Source organism: Hypomesus transpacificus, chromosome 4, assembly GCF_021917145.1.
Source record: "Hypomesus transpacificus isolate Combined female chromosome 4, fHypTra1, whole genome shotgun sequence".
NCBI classification, from domain to species: domain Eukaryota; kingdom Metazoa; phylum Chordata; class Actinopteri; order Osmeriformes; family Osmeridae; genus Hypomesus; species Hypomesus transpacificus.
The window spans coordinates 9,949,346-9,970,262 of record NC_061063.1 but is presented as its reverse complement, the minus strand read 5'-3'; the positions used below and the strand labels follow the sequence as shown (position 1 = coordinate 9,970,262).

The window sequence follows — 20,917 nt, the reverse complement described above, 5'->3', positions numbered from 1 at the left end:
TCCACCTCTCTCTCCCACCTCCCCCATTGTTTTTCATAGTGTCCTGCTTGGAGTTTCTATACTAACCACGTGTATGTGTGTCTGGTGTGTGTGTGTGTGTCTGGTGTGTGTGTCTGAGGTCAGATGGCTGAGCGGTTAGGGAATCGGGAATCGGGCTATTAATCAGAAGGTTGCCGGTTCGATTCCCGGCCGAGCTTGGGCAAGGCACTTCACCCTAATTGCCTCGAGGGAATGTCCCTGTACTTACTGTATGTCGCTCTGGCTAAGAGCGTCTGCTAAATGACTAAATATCTGGTGTGTGTGTCTGCTGTGTGTGCGTGTGTGTGTCTGGTGTGTGTGTCTGGTGTGTGTGTGTAGATGAGGTCACCATGGAGGAGGTGGACCAGGCACTCAGAGCTGGAGAGCTCCTCATTATCTTGGTGGTGCTGATCATGTGGGCAGGTAACCACAACCACACACAACCACACACTGAAAAGGGAAGGTGTGGAGCGCCAACAGAATATGCAGTTTGCTACTTTATCAGAATGGTTTTCTATCTACTGCTTGCATGTGTGTTGAACAGAAATGTTTCTTCAGCTTGTTCAGCAGAGCTGAGACTAACAGGCACAGTTATAAAATGGTTCCTAACCCACTTAGCCTCCGTAACCAGAGACACACACAACTCTGCAGCTGTAGTCACACAGGCTAGAGACCTACTTCTCTACCTCACCAATGACGATCTCTCCGGAGGGAGGGACATCAGGGTGTATTTATCTCTTTCTTAATGAGACCTCTGCAGTGTTACTAATACAGTGCCGGTCCTAGCACATTGGGCTGTCCTGAGTTTATCACTTGCACCCCCCCCCCCCTCTCTCTCTCTCTCTCTCTCTCTCTCTCTCTCTCTCTCTCTCTCTCTCTCTCTCTCTCTCTCTCTCTCTCTCTCTCTCTCTCTCTCTCTCTCTCTCTCTCTCTCTCTCTCTCTCTCTCTCTCTCTCTCCCCCCCCCTCTCTCTCTCTCTCTCTCTCTCCCCCCCCCCTCTCTCTCTCTCTTTCTCGCTCAGGAGTGATCGTGCTGTTCTGTCGCCAGTATGACATCATCAAAGATAACGAGCCCAACAACAACAAGGACAAGGCCAAGACCTCATCTGAGTGCAGTACTCCAGAGCACCCACAGGGGGGGCTGCTGCGCAGCAACGTCTAGCCTTCACAGGCCCCGCCCTCAAGCCCTGCCCCAGGCCCCGCCCAAGACCCTCCCTGTTGGTCATGGATATCCCAGGGTGCACTTGGGGGGAGGTAGTGTTCAGCCCTCAGCTTGCCTCTCAGTCCTTCTCTTACCACCAGAGAACAAACACCACAACAGCCCACACCGACAACAAGAAATCTCTCCTCTCTCCTTCAAGCTCACCTTCCCCCTCTCTGTCTCTCTCTCTCTCTACTTCTGTCTCTCTCTCCTCTTTATGGCCTCTCGTCCATCTGCCCTCTATACCCTGACCCCTCCATCCATCTCTCTTTCTGTTTATCACCCTTCCTCTCTCTCTCTCCCTCCATCTCCTGGTTGGCAGGAGCAGTATTTTTCCGGTTAATGACGTCTAATTAGAGGTTGGCTGGGAGAGGCAGCCGTCCAGGAAAGAGAGGAAGGATGGATGGATGTGATACTGTCTCTGAGGAGGGAGGCAAAGAGAGGGAGGATGGATGTGATACTGTCTCTGAGGAGGGAGGTAGAGAGAGGATGAATGGATGTAATACTGTTTCTGAGAAGGGAGGTAGAGAGAGGAAGGATGGATGGATGTGATACTGTCTCTGAGGAGGCAGGCAGAGAGAGGCTGACTAGAATGGAGCAAGCAGACTGGGCTAGGAATGGAAGATGTTGGTAGGTGGTTTGAAAAGAGAATGCTAGGTGGGGAGGAAGAGGAGCGAGGAGGAGGAGGAGCGAGGAGGAGGAGCGAGGAGGAGGAGCGAGGAGGAGCGAGGAGGAGGAGCGAGGAGGAGGAGCGAGGGGGAGGACTGGTAAACCTGCAGTTTGGTAGGAGATAGAGATGATCCATGTTTGAAAGAAAAGACTGAGTGAAAGAAAAAACAGTAGTGCCAATCAGCCTCACAGTTTATATGTAACAATATTATCATCAATCAATAATATACTGAAACTTAGTAGCATTTCTAAAGCATATTCCCTCCCTGTCCTCTGCTCCAGTCGCCACAACCCCACAAACTACATTTAAGATTCAAGACGAGTGAATAACCCAAATCCTTAGAGTCGACTTCTATATTTGTACTTTGGTGAAACCAATAACCAAGACGCATGGATTTACAGCAACATACACAGTTGATGTTTTATGTCCAACCATCAAGTCTGTGTTGAAATATTTAATGTACATAAAACAAACCTTTCATGAGGGCTAGCATGATTCTGCTATTGTTCACATCTAAATTGTACTATTTCTATGAAAATAAATACAAAAGTCTATTATGTATTCATAACATAATCAGAGAAAAAAATGAATATAATAAAGTGTGAGACATTTTCCATGCAGTGTGCAGTGGTTTGTGGGTGTAGACGTGGTGAAGGATGAAGCCATGGATTGGTAGCAGCAACACAGGGGGTGTGCGTGTGTGTATGAACGTTTGTGTGTGTAAAAAGAACAGACTGACTGTGACACAGGAAGTTGAAGTGGACAGACAGGAAGTTGAGGTGGATGCAACTCAGCAGTTTCAAGGCTGCAGAATGAGGCAGGACCTCAATCTGTGCAGCAGTCAAACATGCCCCCCCGGGGCACAATCTGTAACCAAAAACTTGAATTACAATACATATAAGCATGCACGCACACATCAACATACACACACACACACCCCCACACACACATCCATGCCCAGATTCAGATGTGGAGAACCGCTAGTGTCCAAAGCTGATGTGCTCTCCCTTCATTCAATTCCCTCTCTTCTCCAAGTCTTTTGAGTCCCTGTTTCAATTCCCTCCTCTCTCTCCCCATCCTCTCTATCCCCATCCTCTCTCCTCCTCCTCTCTCTCCCCCTCCACTCTCTCTCCTTCTCTCTCCCCCTCCACTTTCTCTCCTCCTCCTCTCTCTCCCCCTCCACTCTCTCTCCTCCTCCTCTCCCCCCCACCTCTCTCTCTCCACCAGGCTCAGGGTTGTCAGGCTGAAGGATGGAGGTTGCTCCACCCCCATCCTCCATCTCTGCACGACAGCACAGTTGTTCAGAGAGGTCTGTGAACTGTGAGCTCTTCGACCAAGGTCCTCCCACTATTTTCCCAGGAGGCACTGCTGCTGAAAGGTCAACAACACATCACAAAGTCTTGATCTGATGCACAGTGTGTGTGTGTGGTGTGTTCCAGAAATGAAGGTGTGTGTTCCAGGTGTGTGTGTGTGTGGCATCCTGCAAATGTGTGAATGCCCTTCAGCTTTAAAAGGTATGGAGACAGACAGGGTGAGAAAGGGAGAGAGGGAGAGAGACAGAGACAAAAAGAGGGAGAGAGACAGAGAGGGAGATCTCAATAATGCAGATGGTAAAGTTAGCTTGTCGGGACAAATTGAAAAAACTTGCTTAAGAAATATATTTAAAGCTGTGTGTATTTTTTCAGTTTGTGTAACTATAAGTGAGTGTCTGTTGTACGGATTGTGTGAGGAATGCATGCAGTATTCTTTCTGTCTGTGTGCACGTGTGTGGGTGAATCTGAGCTCTCTAGAGTCCTATTCACACAAAGTGAGTAGAGGCCCCTGCTTGGGTTAGCATAGTTACTACAACTTTACAACAATTATACTACAACTACACTTCAGTAACATTTTACTGTAGCCGCGTCCACACTTTCCTTCATCCTCCCTCTATAGGATATAATCCTGAAATTCAAAAACTTTTTTTATTTTATCTGGCATTAACTTAAATATATATATATATTTTTTTACTGGTGATAAAACTTGTCTCCTACCCAGTGTAGGGTACCAGGGGCAGTTAGCCTTCCTCCAGGGTCCGTCCTGTCTGGTGATGTTTGTCTCCAGGCCCACCAGCAGGTCGCTCAGTGTTTGTCTCCAGGCCCACCAGCAGGTCGCTCAGTGTTTGTCTCCAGGCCCACCAGCAGGTCGCTCAGTGTTTGTCTCCAGGCAGGTCGCTCAGTGTTTGTCTCCAGGCCCACCAGCAGGTCGCTCAGTGTTTGTCTCCAGGCCCACCAGCAGGTCGCTCAGTGTTTGTCTCCAGGCCCACCAGCAGGTCGCTCAGTGTTTGTCTCCAGGCCCACCAGCAGGTTGCTCAGTGCTGCCATGTGCTACTGGTAGAACAGGACATGTATACACTTTTCTAAAGCAAAACACACAAGTTTGTCGAATTTCTCTTATATGTAACTTTATTTAAATGGTTTTATCTGGTACACAGTGTTGAATGGCAGGCAAGATGTATAGTCAGGAGAGAAGCCTCAACACACCACACTGGAGGAGCTGCTTGTCAGGTCAGCACCTGACCCCCAAACATCTAGGTGACAGAGAAGATCCTGGCCTGAAACAAGCATCTCTTCCATGAGCTGGTTTCAGTCCCGACCGCGCTGGTGTTCACAGATCAGACAAGTAGAGCTGGCTGTCTGAGTTTGTTAAGGCATGTGGAGATGTTTGCTCCCGACACAGGAGAAAGAAATGACTTTAGGTCCAGCATGATTCAGTCATGTCATGGTTCGAGTCCATAAAACTAACTATACATTATACTGGGCACATACATGAAACTAAATAACACTGATTATGGCTTCTGTACCAACAGAATTACAAAAAATAGTCAACAATAAAAATGTAATGGAGGCTGACTAACATGAAGCTGGTTGTACATGGTCTGGGTTACAGAGCCAGTAGGGTATAGGTACGGACAGGTGGTACGACAGGTGTCAGACGGGCGCCCTGGCGTCGGTTGGGGAATCTGTTTGGAACTGGGGAGAGGATGAGCTCTGCCTAGCAGCTACTACCGGAACAAGGAATTCTTGTAACCTCTCTCTCTCTCTCTCACTGTCTGTTTGAAGCTCTCTCCCTCCCTCCTCCCCCTCTCCGGTGTTGCGGTCCTCAGGAGACATAGCTGTCGTCCCTGATGGAGCTGTTGCCGTTGGCGCTGTCCCAGTCAGGTTCTGTCAGCCAGTCCTGGGGGGTCACCCCAATGTCCAGGACCTGGGGGTTAGTACGCGACACTGCCAGTCTGGGGGGGTGGGGGGCAGGAGAAGAAAGTTAAGTAACAAATAAAAAGTGAGTTTGAAGAATAACAGCCCATTTTGAGTGATGTAATGAAAACAGAGTTATAAGACGTTTCACACAAATGCCGATATGATTAGCTTATGTTACGGCTGGGACAGTTAGTTGTGATCTGGTCCCTACATGGTCAGGGGGGTTATGGTCAGAGGGCAGGGGGGTTATAGTCAGAGGGCAGGGGGGTCATGGTCAGAGGGCAGAGGGGTCATGGTCAGAGGGCAGGGGGGTTATGGTCAGAGGGCAGGGGGATCATGGTGGGGTCAGGGGGGTTATAGTCAGAGGGCAGGGGGGTCATGGTCAGAGGGCAGGGGGGTCATGGTCAGAGGGCAGGGGGGTCAGAGGGCAGGGGGGTCATGGTCAGAGGGCAGGGGGTTATGGTCAGAGGGCAGGGGATCATGGTGGGGTCAGGGGGGTTATAGTCAGAGGGCAGGGGGGTTATGGTCAGAGGGCAGAGGGGTCATGGTCAGAGGGCAGGGGGGTCATGGTCAGAGGGCAGAGGGGTTATGGTCAGAGGGGTTATGGTCAGAGGGCAGGGGGGTTATGGTCAGAGGGCAGGGGGGTCATGGTCAGAGGGCAGGGGGGTCAGAGGGCAGAGGGGTTATGGTCAGAGGGCAGGGGGGTCATGGTGGGGTCATGGTCAGAGGGCAGAGCGATGGATGGAGACACTCACGGTTGCCTTGAGGAGGCCCGTAGCTATCCAGAGGACAGCTGGAGATAAACACAGTAGCAGGATTAATGTCACGTGCTAAAACCTCCCTCCTTTCCTCCCTCCCTCACTGGTGTTTGCTGAATAGGGGGAGATGAGCTTCTCCTTGTGGAGATCCCTCCTCTCACTTTTAGAGCATATTTCTGAAGTGAGATCATATCTATTGGTGGAGCTGATCTATAAGTGGAACTGATCAATCAGGAAGCAGGAAGGACTTGAGCGACGCCTGATTTGGTAAATCATCACGTGTGTGTTCTGAGAGCGAGAGCGAGAGCGAGAAACCAGCTTGGCTGACAGGTTTCTCACCTGGAGAAGGCTTCATCCAAACCATCTTCCATTTCCTGAAGAAAAAGTACAAAATGTGTTCATACAAACTGTGTGTATATGTACTGATGTGTGTATGTACGTGTGTGTCTGTACTGTAAGGATGTGTGTGTACTGTGTATGTATAGGAGTGTGTGTACTGTGTGTGTGTATATGAGTGTGTGTGTGAGGGTGTGTGTCTCACCCAGACAGTGTTGTTGTTGTTGATTTTCTCGGGGGGGCTGTGGTCCAGAGAACGCTGCTCGATGTTGTTGGTTTCCAATACCATGGCAACGTTATCATCAAAGTCCAACAGGTTGCCCGTGGCAACATCTGTGGAGTTAGTCAATGTCAAGCATCTGTCAAAGGTGTGTGTGTGTATGTGTGTGTTCCCAGCACCTGTGAGAGTAGCCAGACTGTTGTGTGTGTGTGTATATTGTGTGTACCTGTCAGACTGGTGGGTCTCTGTGTGTACCTGTCAGACTGGTGGGTCTCTGTGTGTATATTGTGTGTACCTGTCAGACTGGTGGGTCTCTGTGTGTGTATTGTGTGTACCTGTCAGACTGGTGGGTCTCCTCTGGGCAGAGATCGATTCCTCCCCTGTAGAGCCACCCTTCACTCTCTTCTCCTTCTCTGCAGAGAGGACACACTCCCAGGTCACACACAGGCTCTGGGTCTGTGTGTGTGTGTGTGTGTGTGTGAAGTAGGTCAAGTGTGTGTGTGTGTCCGCAAGTCAGGTCCCTACCATCTTTAGCCACTTGCCAGAACTCAAATGCCACTTTGAAGGCCTGGGCTACTGTTAGGGTCACAGCCTGGGCCTTGGGAGAAGAGAGGGAGAGAGTGTGACAGAGAGAGGGAGACCGAGAGAGGGAGACAGAGAGAGGGAGACAGAGAGAGGGAGACCGAGAGAGGGAGACAGAGAGAGGGAGACCGAGAGAGGGAGACAGAGAGAGGGAGACCGAGAGAGGGAGACCGAGAGAGGGAGACCGAGAGAGGGAGACCGAGAGAGGGAGACAGAGAGAGGGAGACCGAGAGAGGGAGACAGAGAGAGAGAAAGAGAGAGAGAGAGACAGAGAGAGGGAGACAGAGAGAGGGAGACAGAGAGAGTGTGACAGAGAGAGGGAGACCGAGAGAGGGAGACAGAGAGAGGGAGACCGAGAGAGGGAGACCGAGAGAGGGAGACCGAGAGAGGGAGACAGAGAGAGGGAGACCGAGAGAGGGAGACCGAGAGAGGGAGACAGAGAGAGGGAGACAGAGAGAGGGAGACCGAGAGAGGGAGACAGAGAGAGAGAAAGAGAGAGAGGGAGACACAGAGAGGGAGACAGAGAGAGGGAGACAGAGAGAGTGTGACAGAGAGAAGGAGACCGAGAGAGGGAGACCGAGAGAGGGAGACAGAGAGAGACAAAGGGAGAGGGGATTAAACGTTAAAGCATGCAAACAACATTCAAATCATAGATGTTTTGCTCTCTGTGGCCTTGTCAACTTGCTAGACTGTAGCTGAATCATTATCTGTCTGCCTGGGTGTAGGAACCAGAGTCAGTGAGAAGATGTGTTGAAAGGTCAACAGTGATTCCATGTCCTCTCTCTCCTTCTCCCCTCCGATGAGGGAGGGAGGGAGGGTAGAGACAGGAAAGAGGGAGGGAGGGTGGTCTAAACTCACCACTTTCCTCTTGGAGCAGAGGTAGGCGTGACACTCCAGGGTTCCGTTGAGGGTGTTCTGGGTAATGTAGGCAAACACTTTGTCATGCAGCTTGTCTGCCGTACAGTAGGATATCCTAGGAGGTCAGATGGCAACACGGAGAGGGGTTGAAGGTTGGAGGGACCTAAAGCAATCTCTCCCTCTCCCCCCCTCCCCCTCCCCCTTCCTCTCCCTCCCCCTCCCCCTCCCTCTCTCCTCTCTCTCCTCTCTCCCCCTCCCTCTCTCTCCTTCCTACCTGTATATGGAGATGTTCTCCAGGAGCTGGTTGCTCAGGCAGTCGAGCAGGACGATGCCCTGGGGAGACACCTTCAGAGACACTTTGGGAGGCTTCTTCCCACTGGCCTTCACCTGGGGGCACAAACACCGTCACTCTAACAACAGCAGGAATGAGGGGACCCAATAATTGATGACATCACAAGGTGAATTTGACAGCCTGCCACGATGACATCACTTCCTGTGCGATGGAGCGTCTCACCGTGGCAACGATCCTCTTGACTGCTGCTGCCGACAGCTCCTCCCCCTTGGGCTGGTCCACCAGAGTCATGCCCAGTTGTCGGAGGTTAAAGGTCATCCCATCGACAACAGTCTCCCGAGTGTCGGTCCAGTTCTCTGGCAGCTCTGGGGAAGAGAGACAGGCTCTGTGGGAGAGAGACAGGCTCTGTGGGAGAGAGACAGGCTCTGTGGGAGAGAGACAGGTTCTGGGGAAGAGACACAGACCAGAATCACAGCTCTGCTCTGGGGAAGAGACACAGACCAGAATCACAGCTCTGCTCTGGGGGAGAGACACAGACCAGAATCACAGCTCTGCTCTGGGGGAGACAGGTTCTGGGGAAGAGACACAGACCAGAATCACAGCTCTGCTCTGGGGGAGACAGGTTCTGGGGAAGAGACACAGACCAGAATCACAGCTCTGCTCTGGGGGAGACAGGTTCTGGGGAAGAGACACAGACCAGAATCACAGCTCTGCTCTGGGGGAGACAGGTTCTGGGGAAGAGACACAGACCAGAATCACAGCTCTGCTCTGGGGGAGACAGGTTCTGGGGAAGAGACACAGACCAGAATCACAGCTCTGCTCTGGGGGAGACAGGTTCTGGGGAAGAGACACAGACCAGAATCACAGCTCTGCTCTGGGGGAGACAGGTTCTGGGGAAGAGACACAGACCAGAATCACAGCTCTGCTCTGGGGGAGACAGGTTCTGGGGAAGAGAGACAGGTTCTGGGGAAGAGACACAGACCAGAATCACAGCTCTGCTCTGGGGGAGACAGGTTCTGGGGAAGAGACACAGACCAGAATCACAGCTCTGCTCTGGGGGAGACAGGTTCTGGGGAAGAGACACAGACCAGAATCACAGCTCTGCTCTGGGGGAGACAGGTTCTGGGGAAGAGACACAGACCAGAATCACAGCTCTGCTCTGGGGGAGACAGGTTCTGGGGAAGAGACACAGACCAGAATCACAGCTCTGCTCTGGGGGAGACAGGTTCTGGGGAAGAGACACAGACCAGAATCACAGCTCTGCTCTGGGGGAGACAGGTTCTGGGGAAGAGAGACAGACCAGAATCACAGCTCTGCTCTGGGGGAGACAGGTTCTGGGGAAGAGACACAGACCAGAATCACAGCTCTGCTCTGGGGGAGACAGGTTCTGGGGAAGAGACACAGACCAGAATCACAGCTCTGCTCTGGGGGAGACAGGTTCTGGGGAAGAGACACAGACCAGAATCACAGCTCTGCTCTGGGGGAGACAGGTTCTGGGGAAGAGACACAGACCAGAATCACAGCTCTGCTCTGGGGGAGACAGGTTCTGGGGAAGAGAGACAGACCAGAATCACAGCTCTGCTCTGGGGGAGACAGGTTCTGGGGAAGAGACACAGACCAGAATCACAGCTCTGCTCTGGGGGAGACAGGTTCTGGGGAAGAGACACAGACCAGAATCACAGCTCTGCTCTGGGGGAGACAGGTTCTGGGGAAGAGACACAGACCAGAATCACAGCTCTGCTCTGGGGGAGACAGGTTCTGGGGAAGAGACACAGACCAGAATCACAGCTCTGCTCTGGGGGAGACAGGTTCTGGGGAAGAGAGACAGACCAGAATCACAGCTCTGCTCTGGGGGAGACAGGTTCTGGGGAAGAGACACAGACCAGAATCACAGCTCTGCTCTGGGGGAGACAGGTTCTGGGGAAGAGACACAGACCAGAATCACAGCTCTGCTCTGGGGGAGACAGGTTCTGGGGAAGAGACACAGACCAGAATCACAGCTCTGCTCTGGGGGAGACAGGTTCTGGGGAAGAGACACAGACCAGAATCACAGCTCTGCTCTGGGGGAGACAGGTTCTGGGGAAGAGAGACAGACCAGAATCACAGCTCTGCTCTGGGGGAGACAGGTTCTGGGGAAGAGACACAGACCAGAATCACAGCTCTGCTCTGGGGGAGACAGGTTCTGGGGAAGAGACACAGACCAGAATCACAGCTCTGCTCTGGGGGAGACAGGTTCTGGGGAAGAGACACAGACCAGAATCACAGCTCTGCTCTGGGGGAGACAGGTTCTGGGGAAGAGACACAGACCAGAATCACAGCTCTGCTCTGGGGGAGACAGGTTCTGGGGAAGAGACACAGACCAGAATCACAGCTCTGCTCTGGGGGAGACAGGTTCTGGGGAAGAGACACAGACCAGAATCACAGCTCTGCTCTGGGGGAGACAGGTTCTGGGGAAGAGACACAGACCAGAATCACAGCTCTGCTCTGGGGGAGACAGGTTCTGGGGAAGAGACACAGACCAGAATCACAGCTCTGCTCTGGGGGAGACAGGTTCTGGGGAAGAGACACAGACCAGAATCACAGCTCTGCTCTGGGGGAGACAGGTTCTGGGGAAGAGACACAGACCAGAATCACAGCTCTGCTCTGGGGGAGACAGGTTCTGGGGAAGAGACACAGACCAGAATCACAGCTCTGCTCTGGGGGAGACAGGTTCTGGGGAAGAGACACAGACCAGAATCACAGCTCTGCTCTGGGGGAGACAGGTTCTGGGGAAGAGAGACAGACCAGAATCACAGCTCTGCTCTGGGGGAGACAGGTTCTGGGGAAGAGACACAGACCAGAATCACAGCTCTGCTCTGGGGGAGACAGGTTCTGGGGAAGAGACACAGACCAGAATCACAGCTCTGCTCTGGGGGAGACAGGTTCTGGGGAAGAGACACAGACCAGAATCACAGCTCTGCTCTGGGGGAGACAGGTTCTGGGGAAGAGACACAGACCAGAATCACAGCTCTGCTCTGGGGGAGACAGGTTCTGGGGAAGAGAGACAGACCAGAATCACAGCTCTGCTCTGGGGGAGACAGGTTCTGGGGAAGAGACACAGACCAGAATCACAGCTCTGCTCTGGGGGAGACAGGTTCTGGGGAAGAGACACAGACCAGAATCACAGCTCTGCTCTGGGGGAGACAGGTTCTGGGGAAGAGACACAGACCAGAATCACAGCTCTGCTCTGGGGGAGACAGGTTCTGGGGAAGAGACACAGACCAGAATCACAGCTCTGCTCTGGGGGAGACAGGTTCTGGGGAAGAGACACAGACCAGAATCACAGCTCTGCTCTGGGGGAGACAGGTTCTGGGGAAGAGACACAGACCAGAATCACAGCTCTGCTCTGGGGGAGACAGGTTCTGGGGAAGAGACACAGACCAGAATCACAGCTCTGCTCTGGGGGAGACAGGTTCTGGGGAAGAGACACAGACCAGAATCACAGCTCTGCTCTGGGGGAGACAGGTTCTGGGGAAGAGACACAGACCAGAATCACAGCTCTGCTCTGGGGGAGACAGGTTCTGGGGAAGAGACACAGACCAGAATCACAGCTCTGCTCTGGGGGAGACAGGTTCTGGGGAAGAGACACAGACCAGAATCACAGCTCTGCTCTGGGGGAGACAGGTTCTGGGGAAGAGACACAGACCAGAATCACAGCTCTGCTCTGGGGGAGACAGGTTCTGGGGAAGAGACACAGACCAGAATCACAGCTCTGCTCTGGGGGAGACAGGTTCTGGGGAAGAGAGACAGGTTCTGGGGAAGACAGGCTCTGGAAAAGAGAGACAGGCTCTGTGGGAGAGAGACAGGCTCTGGGGGAGAGAGACAGGCTCTGGGGAAGAGAGACAGGCTCTGTGGGAGAGAGACAGGCTCTGTGGGAGAGAGACAGGCTCTGGGGAAGAGAAACAGGCTCTGTGGGAGAGAGACAGGCTCTGTGGGAGAGAGACAGGCTCTGGGGAAGAGAAACAGGCTCTGTGGGAGAGAGACAGGCTCTGTGGGAGAGAGACAGGCTCTGGGGAAGAGAAACAGGCTCTGTGGGAGAGAGACAGGCTCTGTGGGAGAGACACAGGCTCTGGGGAAGAGAAACAGGCTCTGTGGGAGAGAGACAGGCTCTGGGGAAGAGAAACAGGCTCTGTGGGAGAGAGACAGGCTCTGTGGGAGAGAGACAGGCTCTGGGGAAGAGAAACAGGCTCTGTGGGAGAGAGACCGGCTCTGTGGGAGAGAGACAGGCTCTGGGGAAGAGAAACAGGCTCTGTGGGAGAGAGACAGGCTCTGTGGGAGAGAGACAGGCTCTGGGGAAGAGAAACAGGCTCTGTGGGAGAGAGACAGGCTCTGTGGGAGAGAGACAGGCTCTGGGGAAGAGAAACAGGCTCTGTGGGAGAGAGACAGGCTCTGTGGGAGAGACACAGGCTCTGGGGAAGAGAAACAGGCTCTGTGGGAGAGAGACAGGCTCTGGGGAAGAGAAACAGGCTCTGTGGGAGAGAGACAGGCTCTGTGGGAGAGAGACAGGCTCTGGGGAAGAGAAACAGGCTCTGTGGGAGAGAGACAGGCTCTGTGGGAGAGAGACAGGCTCTGGGGAAGAGAAACAGGCTCTGTGGGAGAGAGACAGGCTCTGTGGGAGAGACACAGGCTCTGGGGAAGAGAAACAGGCTCTGTGGGAGAGAGACAGGCTCTGGGGAAGAGAAACAGGCTCTGTGGGAGAGAGACAGGCTCTGTGGGAGAGAGACAGGCTCTGGGGAAGAGAAACAGGCTCTGTGGGAGAGAGACCGGCTCTGTGGGAGAGAGACAGGCTCTGGGGAAGAGAAACAGGCTCTGTGGGAGAGAGACAGGCTCTGTGGGAGAGAGACAGGCTCTGGGGAAGAGAAACAGGCTCTGTGGGAGAGAGACAGGCTCTGTGGGAGAGAGACAGGCTCTGGGGAAGAGAAACAGGCTCTGTGGGAGAGAGACAGGCTCTGGGGAAGAGAAACAGGCTCTGTGGGAGAGAGACAGGCTCTGTGGGAGAGAGACAGGCTCTGGGGAAGAGAAACAGACCAGAATCACAGCTCTGCTCTGGGGGAGACAGGTTCTGGGGAAGAGACACAGACCAGAATCACAGCTCTGCTCTGGGGGAGACAGGTTCTGGGGAAGAGACACAGACCAGAATCACAGCTCTGCTCTGGGGGAGACAGGTTCTGGGGAAGAGACACAGACCAGAATCACAGCTCTGCTCTGGGGGAGACAGGTTCTGGGGAAGAGACACAGACCAGAATCACAGCTCTGCTCTGGGGGAGACAGGTTCTGGGGAAGAGACACAGACCAGAATCACAGCTCTGCTCTGGGGGAGACAGGTTCTGGGGAAGAGACACAGACCAGAATCACAGCTCTGCTCTGGGGGAGACAGGTTCTGGGGAAGAGACACAGACCAGAATCACAGCTCTGCTCTGGGGGAGACAGGTTCTGGGGAAGAGACACAGACCAGAATCACAGCTCTGCTCTGGGGGAGACAGGTTCTGGGGAAGAGACACAGACCAGAATCACAGCTCTGCTCTGGGGGAGACAGGTTCTGGGGAAGAGACACAGACCAGAATCACAGCTCTGCTCTGGGGGAGACAGGTTCTGGGGAAGAGACACAGACCAGAATCACAGCTCTGCTCTGGGGGAGACAGGTTCTGGGGAAGAGACACAGACCAGAATCACAGCTCTGCTCTGGGGGAGACAGGTTCTGGGGAAGAGACACAGACCAGAATCACAGCTCTGCTCTGGGGGAGACAGGTTCTGGGGAAGAGACACAGACCAGAATCACAGCTCTGCTCTGGGGGAGACAGGCTCTGGGGAAGAGACACAGACCAGAATCACAGCTCTGCTCTGGGGGAGACAGGTTCTGGGGAAGAGACACAGACCAGAATCACAGCTCTGCTCTGGGGGAGACAGGTTCTGGGGAAGAGACACAGACCAGAATCACAGCTCTGCTCTGGGGGAGACAGGCTCTGGGGAAGAGACACAGACCAGAATCACAGCTCTGCTCTGGGGGAGACAGGTTCTGGGGAAGAGACACAGACCAGAATCACAGCTCTGCTCTGGGGGAGACAGGTTCTGGGGAAGAGAGACAGGTTCTGGGGAAGACAGGCTCTGGAAAAGAGAGACAGGCTCTGTGGGAGAGAGACAGGCTCTGTGGGAGAGACACAGGCTCTGGGGAAGAGAAACAGGCTCTGTGGGAGAGAGACAGGCTCTGGGGAAGAGAAACAGGCTCTGTGGGAGAGAGACAGGCTCTGTGGGAGAGAGACAGGCTCTGGGGAAGAGAAACAGGCTCTGTGGGAGAGAGACAGGCTCTGTGGGAGAGAGACAGGCTCTGGGGAAGAGAGGCTCTGTGGGAGAGAGACAGGCTCTGTGGGAGAGAGACAGGCTCTGGGGAAGAGAAACAGGCTCTGTGGGAGAGAGACAGGCTCTGTGGGAGAGAGACAGGCTCTGGGGAAGAGAAACAGGCTCTGTGGGAGAGAGACAGGCTCTGTGGGAGAGAGACAGGCTCTGGGGAAGAGAAACAGGCTCTGTGGGAGAGAGACAGGCTCTGTGGGAGAGACACAGGCTCTGGGGAAGAGAAACAGGCTCTGTGGGAGAGAGACAGGCTCTGGGGAAGAGAAACAGGCTCTGTGGGAGAGAGACAGGCTCTGTGGGAGAGAGACAGGCTCTGGGGAAGAGAAACAGGCTCTGTGGGAGAGAGACCGGCTCTGTGGGAGAGAGACAGGCTCTGGGGAAGAGAAACAGGCTCTGTGGGAGAGAGACAGGCTCTGTGGGAGAGAGACAGGCTCTGGGGAAGAGAAACAGGCTCTGTGGGAGAGAGACAGGCTCTGTGGGAGAGAGACAGGCTCTGGGGAAGAGAAACAGGCTCTGTGGGAGAGAGACAGGCTCTGTGGGAGAGACACAGGCTCTGGGGAAGAGAAACAGGCTCTGTGGGAGAGAGACAGGCTCTGGGGAAGAGAAACAGGCTCTGTGGGAGAGAGACAGGCTCTGTGGGAGAGAGACAGGCTCTGGGGAAGAGAAACAGGCTCTGTGGGAGAGAGACAGGCTCTGTGGGAGAGAGACAGGCTCTGGGGAAGAGAAACAGGCTCTGTGGGAGAGAGACAGGCTCTGTGGGAGAGACACAGGCTCTGGGGAAGAGAAACAGGCTCTGTGGGAGAGAGACAGGCTCTGGGGAAGAGAAACAGGCTCTGTGGGAGAGAGACAGGCTCTGGGGAAGAGAGACAGGCTCTGTGGGAGAGAGACAGGCTCTGTGGGAGAGAGACAGGCTCTGGGGAAGAGAAACAGGCTCTGTGGGAGAGAGACAGGCTCTGTGGGAGAGAGACAGGCTCTGGGGAAGAGAAACAGGCTCTGTGGGAGAGAGACAGGCTCTGTGGGAGAGAGACAGGCTCTGGGGAAGAGAAACAGGCTCTGTGGGAGAGAGACAGGCTCTGTGGGAGAGACACAGGCTCTGGGGAAGAGAAACAGGCTCTGTGGGAGAGAGACAGGCTCTGGGGAAGAGAAACAGGCTCTGTGGGAGAGAGACAGGCTCTGTGGGAGAGAGACAGGCTCTGGGGAAGAGAAACAGGCTCTGTGGGAGAGAGACCGGCTCTGTGGGAGAGAGACAGGCTCTGGGGAAGAGAAACAGGCTCTGTGGGAGAGAGACAGGCTCTGTGGGAGAGAGACAGGCTCTGGGGAAGAGAAACAGGCTCTGTGGGAGAGAGACAGGCTCTGTGGGAGAGAGACAGGCTCTGGGGAAGAGAAACAGGCTCTGTGGGAGAGAGACAGGCTCTGTGGGAGAGACACAGGCTCTGGGGAAGAGAAACAGGCTCTGTGGGAGAGAGACAGGCTCTGGGGAAGAGAAACAGGCTCTGTGGGAGAGAGACAGGCTCTGTGGGAGAGAGACAGGCTCTGGGGAAGAGAAACAGGCTCTGTGGGAGAGAGACAGGCTCTGTGGGAGAGAGACAGGCTCTGGGGAAGAGAAACAGGCTCTGTGGGAGAGAGACAGGCTCTGTGGGAGAGACACAGGCTCTGGGGAAGAGAAACAGGCTCTGTGGGAGAGAGACAGGCTCTGGGGAAGAGAAACAGGCTCTGTGGGAGAGAGACAGGCTCTGTGGGAGAGAGACAGGCTCTGGGGAAGAGAAACAGGCTCTGTGGGAGAGAGACAGGCTCTGTGGGAGAGAGACAGGCTCTGGGGAAGAGAAACAGGCTCTGTGGGAGAGAGACAGGCTCTGGGGAAGAGAAACAGGCTCTGTGGGAGAGAGACAGGCTCTGTGGGAGAGAGACAGGCTCTGGGGAAGAGAAACAGGCTCTGTGGGAGAGAGACAGGCTCTGTGGGAGAGAGACAGGCTCTGGGGAAGAGAAACAGGCTCTGTGGGAGAGAGACAGGCTCTGGGGAAGAGAAACAGGCTCTGGAGAAGAGAGACAGGCTCTGGGCTGCTATTGTCATTGCTACATGGAAGATGTCGGACCATTGGTGCAGAACTGTCTGAAATGTTAACTCAAGCACATACGTCAAAGAAATCTGGGGGAAAGGTCACAGTAGCTAATAACAAGGTAGAAGGTAAACACAGTCAGGGTGAGAACATTCAGCTGTACATTCAGATTTGGGCCAGAACCTGAGGGAGTCAAGATTTTCAGCCCAACTTAAAGCCCAGAAGTAAAACCCAGAGACACACTGATGCCTAACTTATAGGACTCAGAGTACCCTAGAGGACCCCAGAGGACCCTAACTTATAGGAATCTTGACATTCATCACAACATATTCTGTCTGTCTGGCGTTTCACTCCTGAAACTGCCTTGTTTTCAGCCCTTTCACTTTAAAAGGCTTTTGCTTAGATGTTAACCATGTATATCTTCTGATGCTCCCATCCTGTTCTGGGTCTGCATCTGGGGTCTGGATCTCTCATTTGACATCCTCACAAACGGTAGAAAAATGAGAAATTCTAACTGGAGAATGAAGAACAGAGTAACTTTTTAATCACTCTCCAGCTCCTTCTCTCTTGTTCTCCCCCTCTCTCTCTCATCCTCCCTGTTTCCCCCTCCCCCTCTCCCTCTCTCTCCTTATCAGTCTGTCCCTGACCCTTTAACTGTTTACAAAGACACTTCCTCTGGGACGAACGAGGAGGGATCACACAGATAAGAAGCTTCATAACATTACTTAGAAGTTGACCTTTTAACCCTTCAAGGCTGGCACACACACGCCCAGCTGCGCCCCAAGCCCAGCCTGACAGCCGATGACCCTGATATAATCATGACGGCCTTGGGTTCAAACATCATCTGCAAGATGTGAGGACCATCCACAACACATGAGGAACCAGCCAAAACATGTGAGTAACCAGCCACATGGGGAACAACTGAGAGATATTGTCTCCACTAGGTCTTGTCTCCACTAGGTCCTGTCTCCACTGGGTCTTGTCTCCACTAGGTCTTGTCTCCACTAGGTCTTGTCTCCACTAGGTCTTGTCTCCACTAGGTCCTGTCTCCACTAGGTCCCGTCTCCACTAGGTCTTGTCTCCACTAGGTCCCGTCTCCAGGCCTGTTCCATGATCTCATCCATCAGGTCATCCACTAGAGCCCTCCACCAGAGCCCTCCACCAGAGCCCTCCACCAGAGCCCTCCACCAGGGCCCTCCACCAGAGCCCTCCACCAGGGCCCTCCACCAGAGCCCTCCACCAGAGCCCTCCACCAGGGCCCTCCACCAGAGCCCTCCACCAGAGCCCTCCACCAGAGCCCTCCACCAGGGCCCTCCACCAGAGCCCTCCACCAGACTCACATGTCAGGAGCCACTCTGGGATCGTCTGCTGTGATTGGTCTGGATGAGTCAGTGTTTACAGTCATCGATGCTTAGGAGATCCAAAAAAAACACACACCGCCCTACAGACCTAAACCAATCAGAGTTTGTTTCAAGATTCTGGATTTACACAAACATATCTGCAATAACATGCTGCTTGTCCCCTAACCCTCCCGTTACGACGACAGGACTAAATAAACAATAATATTTTGCAAAGATTTCCCAATCCTAATGTTTCCTCCTGCTCGGTTTCTCCCTGCTCCACCCACTGTCAGCCTTAATCACTGTAGTCTCTCTCTCTGCCTCTTTCTCTCTGCCTCTCTCTCTCTGCCTCTCTCTCTCTCTGCCTCTCTCTCTCTCTGCCTCTCTATCTCTGCCTCTCCCCTCAGTTCTTCACCTTTATCCACAACTGATGGGATAGAGCAGATTTGGCCTGCGGGCCAGAGTTTGACACCCCTGGGATAAAGAGCGTGAGAGAAAAATAGGTTGTCTGAGGGTGTTAAGTTATAGCATAGTGCACTAATATTGGGTGTGTGGGTATGTGTGTGAGAGAGCACAAGATGGATAGATAGAGAGATAGATCGAAGGCTTCTAGCTACACATTACAAGACAATAAAGAGCCATAAAAAGCCCACTGACACCAGCTCCTTCACATGACCTCAGCTCAGGCACTCATGCTACACAACCGCAGTGGCCGTGGACGCGTCACACTGACTGACAGAGGAGGTGAGACAGGAGAGGAGGTGAGACAGGAGAGGTGGTGAGACAGGAGAGGGTGAGACAGGAGGTGAGACAGGAGAGGGTGAGACAGGAGAGGTGGTGAGGCAGGAGAGGTGGTGAGACAGGAGAGGAGGTGAGACAGGAGAGGAGGTGAGACAGGAGAGGGTGAGACAGGAGAGGAGGTGAGACAGGAGAGGGTGAGACAGGAGAGGTGGTGAGACAGAAGAGGTGGTGAAACAGGAGAGGTGCTGAGGCAGGAGGGGTGGTGAGACAGGAGAGGAGGTGAGACAGGAGAGGAGGTGAGACAGGAGAGGTGGTGAGACAGGAGAGGAAGTCTGCTAGGGCTGTTCTGATGTGGGTGAAAGAGAAGGAATGGACCTGGAGACTCTCAAGCCCTGCTGTGACTAAGCACTTCCACAGCCTGGATTACAGGGCAGGAAGTAGAGGCCACACTGTGCTGTTGACCACCACCACACACACACACACACACACACACACTGTAGACCAACACTACACACACACACACACACACACACACTGTAGACCAACACCACACTCTAGACCCCAGGCTCCCTGCTTGCATTCTTCAACCTGTGTGTCCATATCCTAGAAGAACAATCTTTTTGCAGCTCACACACACTGATAACACGCGCACACTCGGAAGGAGGGACGAAACACACAAACACACCATGATTCTCACCTCTGTCTGCCCTGAGGACAGGACCCATGAGAGAATCGAACCCAAGACCTGTAAGGCACTGCCCCACCGTGAGACCACAGAATTTCCTCTGTGAGTGTGTGTGTCAAAGTTAAAAGTTTGTCCTTGCTCATGAAAGTGACAGCCTATGCCTCGTCAGTGACACATTTCTAACTCACTATGGTGTCTAATGCTCTGATTGACATCAACTTCACTTCCATCCAGCTGTCTGAACCTGAACACAACCAGGCTGAGATTGATGACTGGCCCACTGACCTGCAACATTCCTGGGCTGTTGTCATGGTTATAGAGATAAGTAGTGCGGTAGCAGGACCCTTAGCCAGGATCAAGTTAGATTTAGCTCACTGCTGTGGCCAAGTGACCTCTCTATACCCGATGCTGGAAAGTAGGCACACAGTCACACAAAACAGCTACTATGTTCTTTTCAGGCAATTAACTGGCCGTTTGTCGAATGAGGAAAATACCGTTGATATTATGCAGTTCGTCGCTGGGGGTTTAGCCACGAAATATCCAGTACCTGCGCAGGTTTGACCTGGTTAAAAGACTTGAGGACCCAACTACTGGACAAATGTTGAGGGGAAATGGAAGGCCTGTCTGTCATAGACTTGGTCACTATGACAACAAACATCAGAGTTGAGTGACGAAAGTTACTGCCATTGCTGCGTGTTAAACACCGTTCATACGGTTTAGTAGGCTATGGTATAAGGTCACAGCGTCACAGTTTCACAGTTTCATGACTATACTTTTTTGTCAAAATGGTACAGTATAAAAGTATCATAATGTGTACTTAGGATATTTTGAAGTACAATTCATGACAACTGTGGTGGAAGTGAACAGCAAGGTCTGACCTTGTTGTGGTTGGTAGGCTACTTGTAGGTTTCATGAGTTTGCAAGAAAATGTAAAATCTTTTACTTTTATGTCTGCTGGCATGCCACGACTGTTTCGCGATACTTGGACTTCGGATAATGGCTCTCCCAGCTGACTTCAGGGCATCCATCGTGTAAAGTTTGTCTGAAGTTGGTGATTCCGCTTCCAGACCGCTGCTCCCGGTGATGTTGTCTCTGAGTCTGACTGCAGCTGGTTCTGGACTACAATTTGGACCACAGTGGGCGTGGCTTTCTGTCCATCAAAGCGAACGGACAAGCGTAAACCTTTGCACCTAGCGATCCGAACCCTTCAAAATAAAGTTTTTTTATGAAAGAAGAGCACGGAATACATTTTAGTAGCCTATGTTAATGATGACGATGTATATATTTTTGCTAGCATTTTTTAATGCATCATTTTCCTTTGAGGGCCAATATAGATTTAGTGGTGACCTTTGAACCCCAGCACCAATCCATTTGACATCTTTCTGGAAAAAGAGAGGGGGCGGCCTTAAAGATGACATTTGAATTTACGATGACTTCTATTTCTGACAGTAAACCTGGTGTGAATGACATGCAATAACAATGCAGGTACGGTACAAGTACATATTTTAGTAGTTTAGTAGAACTTTTAATTTGAAACCGT

At 52.9% G+C, this 20,917-nt stretch overlaps 2 protein-coding genes across 5 annotated transcripts in view; one reads left to right on the top strand and one right to left on the bottom strand.

Annotated features, from left to right (window-relative positions):
* fndc5b (fibronectin type III domain containing 5b) overlaps positions 1–1,307 on the top strand; it is a 5,521-nt gene extending 4,214 nt beyond the window's left edge. Inside the window, exons 4-5 of the mRNA XM_047018775.1 lie at positions 358–441; positions 1,040–1,307. Coding sequence (XP_046874731.1) covers positions 358–441; positions 1,040–1,179 — 224 coding nt within the window. The 3' untranslated portion in view covers positions 1,180–1,307. The remainder of the gene's footprint in view (positions 1–357; positions 442–1,039) is intronic.
* A 2,611-nt stretch (positions 1,308–3,918) lies between these two features.
* ldlrap1a (low density lipoprotein receptor adaptor protein 1a) lies at positions 3,919–20,532 on the bottom strand. Of its 4 annotated transcripts, none has more exons than XR_006956000.1 (10): positions 20,321–20,532; positions 8,390–8,532; positions 8,150–8,262; positions 7,876–7,990; positions 6,961–7,033; positions 6,771–6,848; positions 6,421–6,548; positions 6,219–6,253; positions 4,408–5,156; positions 3,919–4,251 (listed from the first exon to the last, which is right to left on the bottom strand). XR_006956000.1 is itself a non-coding variant. In XM_047018772.1 (10 exons), the coding sequence occupies exons 1-10, from the start codon at positions 20,403–20,405 to the stop codon at positions 5,110–5,112; spliced, it is 855 nt and encodes a 284-aa protein (XP_046874728.1). In that variant the 5' UTR covers positions 20,406–20,531; the 3' UTR covers positions 4,981–5,109. The 4 variants fall into 4 exon arrangements, 3 of the variants coding, with proteins under 3 accessions (XP_046874727.1, XP_046874729.1, XP_046874728.1); XM_047018772.1 differs by lacking the exon at positions 3,919–4,251 and adding an exon at positions 5,877–5,914 and having other exon boundaries at positions 4,981–5,156; positions 20,321–20,531; XM_047018771.1 differs by lacking the exon at positions 3,919–4,251 and having other exon boundaries at positions 4,312–5,156.
* Positions 20,533–20,917: the final 385 nt, after the last annotated feature.

Excerpts from the sequence above, each read along its gene's own strand:
- ldlrap1a (XM_047018771.1), bottom strand. The coding sequence starts at position 20,405 with ATGGATGCCCTGAAGTCAGCTGGGAGAGCCATTATCCGAAGTCCAAGT. Across the intron at positions 6,254-6,420 it reads ACAACAACAACACTGTCTGG|GAAATGGAAGATGGTTTGGA; the intron begins GTGAGACACACA and ends CTTTTTCTTCAG. Across the intron at positions 5,157-6,218 it reads TTGGATGAAGCCTTCTCCAG|ACTGGCAGTGTCGCGTACTA; the intron begins GTGAGAAACCTG and ends CCACCCCCCCAG.